The sequence below is a fragment of the Octopus bimaculoides genome, chromosome 17, assembly GCF_001194135.2.
Source record: "Octopus bimaculoides isolate UCB-OBI-ISO-001 chromosome 17, ASM119413v2, whole genome shotgun sequence".
In the NCBI taxonomy this organism is placed as follows: Eukaryota; Metazoa; Mollusca; class Cephalopoda; order Octopoda; family Octopodidae; genus Octopus; species Octopus bimaculoides.
Window position 1 is genome coordinate 9,760,933 of NC_068997.1, and position 10,760 is coordinate 9,771,692.

Consider the following 10,760-nt stretch of genomic DNA (forward strand, 5'->3'; position numbering starts at 1 on the left):
AATGATAATAAAATATATGTATATATATATTATTTTGTTTAAAAGAGTTCCAACACTGTCTGTTTTTTATGTTTTATTTATATTCCTGCAAAACCAATGTGGGATATAGAATATGGAATATACTATATATAATATAATATACAATATATGATATAAAATAAAAATGGATGGTACTATGAAATAAAGTATTGAATGTCTTATTGAATATATGGAATATGTCTTATTGAATAGATGAAATATTGAGTGTTCAATATAAAGGATTAAATATATAAAGGCGAATATGTATTTTCTATACCTTGTGGTATTTCATATTTTCTATACCTTGTGGTATTTCATATTTTCTATACCTTATGGTATTTCATCATGGCCGGTATGACAGACTTATATATATATGCGCATACACACACACACACACACACACATGCATATAATGATGAGAGCATCTTGCAACTGCATCACATGGAAGGTATTGACAAGCTGATTCTTCATCAAGATGTGCAGAGCCTTTTTCTCTCTGATTTCGTTGGTTACACTCTTTGCTTATAACAAGCAATGGTTGCTGCCAGTGTTGAATGGTGCTATCAGCAAGATGTCCTGCAGTATGTGTTGTTTGTTGACCAGTGTGTGGTCAATTTCATTCTTGCACTGAGTGTTTGGTGCTGTCCACATTCCTCTCCTTTCAGATTGCTCTCTGAATAGGCTGTTTCTTATGTAAAGTCTTCTTGCTTCTGTCATGGAAACCAATCATTGTTTTTTTCCAGTTTTGTTTCCCAACTCAGACTTTCCAACATATTTCTTTTCCTGCAATCCTTTTCCTTTATGGTGTAAGTGGACTTGTTAGTTGGTGCTTTCTCTAAATCTTGGCAGAGTTCTTGTGTTTCATCATCTTTGCTAGAATTTGTCTGAGTATAATTCTGGATGATCTTCAGAGAGGCATTTCATTAGAGATGAACATTTAGCACTCTGATGTGTAGAGAACATGGTTAGCAGAAAACAATATTTTCAGCCTGTTCTTTGCTTACGATGAGCCCTCTACTTCCTGTTGCTCTCACACCTTCTACTTTTCCCACTCACATGACACTTCCGTCCGTCTTTCACTGAGCCTTAGCACATCGCATTATATTTCCCTTTTGTTCTCCATTAGCCAGGCCATTCCAGTTCTCCCTGCCAAAGCCCTGCAGTTGTAGGTACATATGCAAGGGTCATTAACCAATTCCTTAGTGGCCTATGGGCACCTGAGATCCTTAGCAGCCTCTGATCACTTGGATTTCACTCAGCCACCATGGAACAGCCTGATTGACCTATTTCCTCACTTTGTTGTAGCTTTCAAATGAAGCCACCCTGCCGGCTAGGTGGGAAGACCATGATTACTTCTTCAGTTTAGTCACCTTCCAACCACTAGTGAATAGACAACATGCTTTTATGTGCAGTTAGAGATACAGACATTAATTGAGGTATCATCCGATAACTTTAAGCAGAGAATTGTATTTTTCTATTTTTACAAGGAAAAGGTTGACAGTGACTTCAAAGTCTTGACTTAGTTGCTTTTCTCAGACTATTTGATGAAGGCAACAAGACCAAGATTTTGAAGTCACTGTAAAAGTCGTGTGTGTGTGTGTGTGTGTGTGTGCATGTATTTATATTTTCAAGTAATATTATGTTTTTCTGCTCAAGGCACAAGGCCTGAAATTTTGGGGTACTTAATTTATCAACCCCGAAAGGATGAAAGGCAAAGTCTACCTTGGTGGAATTTGAACTCAGAACGTAAAGACAGACAAAATACCGCTAAGCATTTTGCCTGGCATGCTAACGTTTCTGCCAGCTCGTCACCTTCAAAGTAATATTATGAACAAAGTGAAGCACGTGCAATATATAGAGAGAATATTTATTTTAATATATTAGTTTAAACTGACTTTTCCATTATTTTAAATTCCATTCCAAGAAAGGCAATTCCTAGAAGATCTCTTCATAAAGAAGTATTTCACATGTTATGGCTAAATTACTGGTGTTTAGTGACAGGGTTAAAAGTAAGCTATATTGGAAATAGAATTTGTGTTATATCAAATAAGAAAATATCTTGCACAAGCAGGAACTATGTATATTATAAAATAAAATAAGATAAGGAGTAAGGGTGAATGTTATCATAAATATAATATTGCATCGGGATAGCGAATATTGAATAGTACAATAATAATAATCCTGTGATGCAAAGTAGTTAATACAACATCTCGAATGAGCACATTGTAAATATCTGATTTACTATAAAAACCTTCTGATGTTGCAATGTCAGAATAAGTGAGTCAGTTGGGTACAATTACTCTGTTATAATTTACTAAAGCTAATTTTTGTGGCAGTATCTGCAGAAATTTTCCAATCTTTTATTTAAATAGTTTGTAGAATAAGTTGAATTGGTAATGATAAATGATATATTTTCCATGCTGCAGTGCCAAGCAACATCTAGAACCATTTGTATGTGTTTACTACAATACAGTTACTAATTTAATGTCGAAAGTATTGGTACCTCTATCTTGGGTTGGATTGGGTTGTCCCTGTTCAGTCCACTGTAAAATGAATGCCTCAGCATGTTCTTTTCACTAACCACAGTCTGATATGTAGGCTGTGGATTTGAGCTTGAGAGTGTACCAGTTTGACAAACCTACTTTGCAATACTGGCTTGGCATGGATAGGCAGAAGGAGCAATTTTTATATTCATACTCAGGAGTAGTTAAGTCAATTACATCGACCCCAGTGCTCAACTGGTGCTTATTTTAATGACCCTGAAAGGATGAAAAGCAAAGTCGACCTTGGCAGAATTTGAACTCAGAACATCAGGATAGCTGAAATACTGCTAAGCATTTTTCCCTGGTCTGCTAATGATTCTGCCAGCTTGCTGTCTTACCATTATCTTGCAACTCTCATATAAAACTGGAGAGAGCAGAGAAAGGGTTGAGAAAACTGTTTAGTACAGGTTTAGATATTGTGGCTTTCTACAGTATATCTGCATTAAGTATGATATATGGAATATTATTTTGAACTAATATGGCTTCTGTTGCTAATAATGAATTTTTAGTTAGCCTGCCAACTATTTGCAGTACCAGTGATTTATCAATCACTGTATTTTTTATATCAATAGAAGCTAAACGTTCAATAAGAGAATGGTAGCGGAGGTGGCTATTAAGTGGTAAAAAGAAAGAAAATAAGCCATCTAACCCATGCCAGCATGGAAAGCAGACGTTAAACGAGGCTGCTGCTGCTGATGCTGATGATGATATATATATTAATATATGTGTGTATATTTGTGTATATGTATGTGTATATGTTTTTGTGTCTGTCCCCACCCTCTTCTTGATAACTAGTGTTGGTTTACTTAAATGCTTGTAACTTAGTGGTTTGGCAAAAGTGACCAACAGAATGAATACTGGGGTTGATTTGTTTGACTAAAACCCTTTAAGGAAATGCCCCAGAAATCACCACTGTCCAGTGACTGAATCAAGCAAAGAAAACAAACAAAAAAAAAACAGCAACAAACAAAAAAACAACAATATCCCTATTTATTCCTGTATATCACTATCCATTCCCTAAATATTCCTTTATATTCTTGTGTGTCTTTATTCTTCATGCACTGAAATTAGAAACCCGAGTTTCACTTTACATTTTGCTACCTTTGAGGTTTGATCTATTCTTGGGTATAGCAAGGACACAGATTCTAAAAATGTCATCAGTTTTGCCCTGTCAGCTCTAATTTAATTAATGATCTGCTATTTTGATAGAAAAACAACAGCAATATTGATGCTATTAATATATATTACATGCTATTAAACCAACCACATAGGAGCCATTATTTCTAAACAAAAGAGTATAATGTCTTTATTCACTTAAGTCAACGGTGCACGTACAATTATTTTTGCAAGTTCATGTTATTTAAATTTTTATCTTTCAACAATGGCAGCTGTTGTCAGTGCTGTTGTTATCTGCAAGCGCTACAACACATATTGTTTCTTTGATTTTTCGGCTTTTCCTCTGTGGGTCTTTGTCTATAATGGAAATTTTCATTCCACAGCAATATAAGTTTTCCTTGCTTTCATCATGTGTTTCTCCATTCCTGACTTTGATGTTTCTCCTTTTATTAAGGATTTCTGAAGTTTCTCCTCTTCTATTATTTAGGGGCTTGTCATGTATCTCCTTTAAAAGACCTTTGTGGGAGATGATAGATACTGTTAGGCACAGATGTGACTGTGTGGTCAAGATGCCTGTTTCCAAACCATGTGGGCTCAGGTTCAATCCTATTGTGGACATGTACCTTGGACATGTATCTTCTCCCATAGCCCATGGCTACTAAAGCTTTGTGAGGAGATTCAGTAGATGGAAACTGAAAGAAGCCTGTTGTATATAGATATTCTTTTATTGTTTCAGTCACTTGATTGTGGGCATGCTGAAGCACTGCCTTTCGTCAAACTAATCAACCCCAGGACTTAATCTTTGGAAGCCTAGTGCTCATTCTATCAGTCTCTTCTGCCAAACAGCTAAGTTACGGATGCGTAAACACACCAACATTGGTTGTCAGGCAGTGGTGGGGGACAAACACAGACACACAAATACACACACACACACACACACACACACACACACATGTACATGATGGGCTTCTTTCAGTTTCCGTCTACCAAATCCACTCACAAGGCTTTGGTCAGCCCGAGGCTGTAGTAGAAGACACTTGCCCAAGGTACCACACAGCCACAAAGCCACTCCTGCACCCATATAAATGTATGTATATTTGTGTTTGTCGCCCATCTCTACTTGACAAATGGCGTTGGTTTGTTTACATCCCAGTAACTTAGTGGTTCAGCAAAAAAAGATGGAAAGAATAAGAACCAGCCTTAAATAAAAATAAGCACAGATGGGTGGGGGTGGGGGCGATTCATTCAAGTAAAACCCTTCAAGGCAATGCTCCAGCATGGTCACATTGCACTGACTGAAACAAGTGAAAGATAAAATAGAAGTGCCATCCAATGGCAGCTGGAGGCAAATTATCTGCTTTTCTTACAATCCATCTCAGGAAGGTTGACATCAAGAGTTCAACCATTTTGATACCAATTCCCAAGAGACTTCCCTCTGTGCTTTGATATGAACTTCCTGTTTAAAAGCAATATAAATTAAAATTTCCCATCCAAATTTCATGTTGATTTATACTTCAAACATCAGCTTAATTATGGCAATGTTACTTTACTAAATTCTTCTCTATTTTCAAAATATTTTGAAAATAAAAAAGAATTTAGTAAAATAACTTAGCTATCATTAAGCTGGTGTTAGGAACATAAATTGTGACTAAGGTTTGGTGGAAGATTTTAATTTAGAACTTTTGAGAACATGACCTTTGTACTACAGAACCAGAGGTGGTTTCAGCTGGATTGGTACCAAAAGGGTTAAATATTGTATGACTATATCAGCCTGTTTGTTTTGTAACTCACCTAAGATGCTCTTAATTCTTTAATCCAAATTTCTTGCTTTAACCCTTTTGATACCAACCTGGCTGAAACCAGCTCTGGCTCTGAGTACAAATGTCTTGTTTTCATAAGTTTTGAATTAAAATCTTCCACCAAACCTTAGTCACAATTTATGTTCCTAACTGTAGCTTAATGATAACTAAGTTATTTTACTAAATTCTTTGTTATATTTAAAATTAATTGAAAGAAACACAGAGCATCTGAAAATAAATACAGCAACGAAAAGGTTAAAGTTAAGTAAATTAAGTAAATTCCAGTTTGATTTATGTTCCAAACACCAGCTTAATATTGACAGAGTATTTTACTAAATTCTTCATCATTTTCAAAATTAATTGAAAAGAAGGCAGTGAATTTCAGCAAAAAATATGGTAATAAATGTGTTAATCTCAAATAGTAAGTTTCTAGCATAAACGGAATACTTGTGTATAGCTAATCCTGTCTCTCCTACAAGTGTGTCTATAACCATAGCAGATTGCTGCTTTGTCAGTAAGACTAACGAAGACTTTCCAGACACAGACTCATGGTCTTTCAAGACTAATGGATGCTGCCATATATTTAACCCTTTCAGAGATTGCTATCAAATGCCATGATCCTTAGAAGGTTATGCATTTTATTTTATTTTACTTGTTTCAGTCATTAGACTGTGGCCATGCTGGGGCACCACCTTGAAGGGTTTATAGTTGAATGTATCAACCCCAGTACTTATCATTTTAAGCCTGGTACTTCTTCTATCTGTTTCTTTTTGCAAACAGTGATGCAAACAAACCAACACCAGTTGTCAGGCAATGAGGTGGAGGGAACGAACACGGACTCAAAGACACACACGTAGATATATATATATATCATCATCATTATCATCATCATTTAACATCTGTTTTCCATGCTGGCATGGGTTGGACGGTTTGACTGGCAGTGTTCCTACAGCTAGATGCCCTTCCTGATGCCAACCACTCTGAGAGTGCAGTGGGTGCTTTTTATGTGCCACCAGCACAGGAGCCAGTCAGGTGGCACTGGCAGCGACCCACACATGAATGGTGCTTATCACATGCCACCAGCACTGCTAACAGCCGCAACTACAATTTCCATTTGATTGTGATTTTGATTTGATTTTGATTTCCTTGATTCAATGGGTCTCCTCAAGCATGGCATGTTGCCTGATGATTCAAAGGTACTTTTTAAATGGGCTGATTATGTGACACTGGTGTAGGCTGCAGCTGTGATCTCATTTTCCTTGTCAGGTCTTCTCAATCACAGCAGATCTCCAGAGGCCTCAATCTTTCGTCATTGCCTCTGTGAGTCCCAACATTCAAAGGTCATGCTTCACCACCTCATATGCATATTTATATATATAACAGGCTTCTTTCAGTTTCCATCTAGCAAATCCACTCACAAGGTTTTTGTCAGCCTGAAACTTCAGTAGACGTCACTTGCCAAAGGTGCCATGTAGTGGGACTGAACTCCGAACCATGTGGCTGGGAAGCAAGCTTGTTATCACACAGCCACACCTGCATCCCAAAATCCTAGTTCAGAAAGTTTGTTTGTATGTCATAAATTCAATTTTTCCAGTAAATTTCTTAGTATCGTAACTGATTTGCAATTGATGTGCTTTACAACACATATCCAAAATATCTTTGTTATTTCTCTGCATTGAGTTTACACGGTCTGTTTTATCAGCTGAATTCCACTTTTATTCTAGTGTCTCATTATAAATGATAAAAAAAAAGGAAACAGAAAAGAAAAATACAGCATTATGTTAGAAACTGGAGCATTTGCATTAATACATATGAAATATGAATAATTAGAAATATTAGATTTAATTAGCTGACATGAAATCTTACCATCAGCTGAGTAGCTGCAGACTAATAACCATATATGCAACTTAATTACTTAATTTTCAGACAGTCTCTGCTTGTAGATGCTCAGGTGATGTGTGTTTATTTTTTTGTACTGGGTTGACATTGCATGGCACTCCGTCGCTTACGGCGACGAGGGTTCCAGTTGATCCGATCAACAGAACAGCCTACTCATGAAATTAACGTGTAAGTGGCTGAGCACTCTACAGACACGTGTACCCTTAACGTAGTTCTTGGGGAAATTTAGTGTGACACAGAGTGTGACAAGGCTGGCCCTTAGAAATAAAAGTACAATAGGAAGAAGGAGTGAGAGAAAGCTGTGGCAAAAGAGTACAGCAGAGTTTGCTCTTCCCCCACCCTACCGGAGCCTTGTGGAACTTTAGGTGTTTTTGCTCAATAAACACTCACAATGCCTAGTCTAGGAATCGAAACTGCGATCCTACGACTGCGAGTCCGCTGCTCTAATCATTGGACCATTGCGCCTGCACACTGGGTTGACATCAAGTCACTGGTGATGTTAGTGTTTTATTCTGACATAATTTATCAACAGATGGCGCTAGTTGCAAAACAAGGAGTTGTAGCACTTTACCCACCTTTGACTTTTTATTTGTTTCAGTCATTGGACTGTGACCATGCTGGAGCATCATTTTCAAGGGTTTAATTGGAGAAATTGACCCCAATACTATTTTTTTTAAAGCCAGGCTCTTATTCTATTGGTCTCATTTGCCAATCCAATAAGTTATGGGAACATAAACAAACCAACACTGGTTGACAAGTATTGGTGAACACACACACACACCCTATATATATATAGTGGTTAATAATGATTACAATAATAATAGTAATAATGATAATGAGAATATGAGCAATAGTAAGAAACATAATAAAGTATACATAAAGAGATATAATATACCTAAGAATAACAATTTAATACCGATGATGTCTACTAATAATGATAATATAAAAAATATAAAAAATAAAAAAGATATTATATGGTTAATTATTTCGTGCGGGGATCAAGTTATGCATAATTTATAAATTTTAATTCTTAATATTACAAAGTATAATTTTTATTCTTAATTTTTTATTGTTAATTTCTAATTTGTAATTTTTAATCTTTAACACTTAATTGTGTTGCTTATTTTTAAAGGGATGTAAAATTAGATATATATTATTTTGAAATAGAACCTGAAGAGATGTTGGAATAATTGTAAATCTGATGATTGCATATATGCATTTATGTATATATATATATAGGTATACAGTTGTGTATATGTATAATAATTGTAATCTTTCAATACTGAAAAACATGTAGTTCCTTCATATTTAATAAATATAAGTATTAACTAAAGTATGATGTAATTAATGAAGTATATTATATAACTTGCTGGTAATTTTGGTTATATCCTTTAAATGTTGAATATATATGTATATATTATTTCACAGTGGAACACCAAAGTGAAGAGCTGTTCTCCAGCAAAGCTAGAGATTGTAGAAAATGGTAAGAAGAAGAAAATATCAGGATATGAAGTAATCTTAGCAGACACCATATTGTTTCCTGAAGGTGGCAGACAGGTAAAGATCAATACATACTTTCTCTTTTGTTTGTTTCATAGAATTGTTTATTTGTTCGAAACGAAGGCTTAAGGGCTCCAGCTGGTCTTGTCAGTAAGATGACGAATAAATAATTGAAGAGTTAATTGACTGCTCATATCATGTTACAATCATAATAATCAACCACTGGGTGTTTCTGTCTCACGACCAAGGATGCATATGACCAGTTACTTGGTTTCCATCGAATATAAGTGCCTGAGTGCATAACATGACCCCTGAATGGGATGCTAGTCTCTTGTAGGGTCACTCATTCCAAGCTTATTGGACTGGAACAGTGTGAAGTGAGGTGTCTTGCTCAAGAATACAATGCACCACCCACTCTGGGAATTGAAACCATGATCATGTGATTGTGAGAGCAACACCCCAAGCATTAGGTTACATGCCTTTGTTTACTGGAACAACAACTGAACTCGGCGTGGCCCAATGCTTTACCAACTCCTTTCAAACCAACCAACCCATACCAGCATGGAAAGTGGATGTGAAATGATGATGATGATAATACAGACAAGTTCACTGCACCTTGTAGATTCAGAGCATAAAGAGCTGGCAAAAATACTACATGGTATTTCATCTAACACTGACACACTTAATCAGTCTTGGGCAAACTACAGCCTGCAAGACTTTCTAATTGGTGCATGTAACGAAAAATTATCTTGAATTTTTTTAATAGTATGGCCCATTTGATGTTGAACTATGTCTCAATAGGCCCACTTCTTGAAAAAGGTTGCCCATACCTGCTCTAATTTCTATCTGTTTACCACCTTCTAATGTGGCCTTTCTTTATTTAAAATGGTGTGGTATAATTAAAGGGGGATTTGGCTGCTATTCCTAGCAGTTTTAATGACCACATAGAAGTTCCATTATTGGCTCAATTCCCTCTTTGACTCACGAAAAATCTTAGCTATATTTTGTCTTATGGATTAAACTTTATAAATACTATAAATGCCACTATAGCTGGTCTTGCAGTTAATCCTATTCAATATAATGGGTTTTTTTAAAAATCAGTGTTGGACAAAAATCTTTGCAACTGAACTCTTTTTCTGTAAGATTTTTTTCTTCTTGCATTTGTATTTACTTAAACTTCATTCGGTACCTTTCACAGTTTTTGGTAACCTTTCTGGTTTTCTATTCACATCTCTTCTGACATATTTTCCTGTTGTTAGTTGTTTCCTGCTTTCTTCATGTGAATTCACACCACTTCTTTGATCTTGTTCAGATAACCTTTCGTTTTTTTTCTTTTTCGTTTTCTTTTTCTTATTCGTATTTTATTTTAGTGATAAAACCACCAGGAAATAGAAAATACATTTGCGAAATCAGAATAATTTTCCTGTATCAAATTTAGTTGTAAAAGACAATACAAAACAAACAAAATAATAATAACAGTAACAACAACAACAACAACAACAGTAGTAGTAGTGGTAGTGGTAGTTGTAAAAGTCATGATAATATAACAGAATGGCGGATAGAACATTGGAATTGCTTGAAAGAAAACAGAAATGATCTTATTCTTCTGCTGTGTTCCACTTAATTAACAAACAACTAATCAATTGATGTGTATATAAAGCTCACTGGAGTATATACTCTCCAGCAGCAACAGCAGCAACAACAATAAAAAAAAAAGATAATATATATTTAAGGGAGGAGAAAAAAAACCAAAAAAAAAAAAGGTATTTTTCTTCTTAACAATGACACCCAAGAAAATAAACTAGGAGAAAACTCAGTGTGTATATGTTTGCTTTTTAAACTCTTTAAATAGCTCCATAACTATCCCTAAATATCTTTGAACCAA

General features: G+C 35.5%; 1 protein-coding gene across 1 annotated transcript in view; it reads left to right on the forward strand.

Annotated features, from left to right (window-relative positions):
- Positions 1–10,760, forward strand: part of LOC106884137 (alanyl-tRNA editing protein Aarsd1) — a 380,618-nt gene that overhangs the window by 100,404 nt on the left and 269,454 nt on the right. Inside the window, exon 2 of the mRNA XM_052974125.1 lies at positions 8,804–8,932. Coding sequence (XP_052830085.1) covers positions 8,804–8,932 — 129 coding nt within the window. The remainder of the gene's footprint in view (positions 1–8,803; positions 8,933–10,760) is intronic.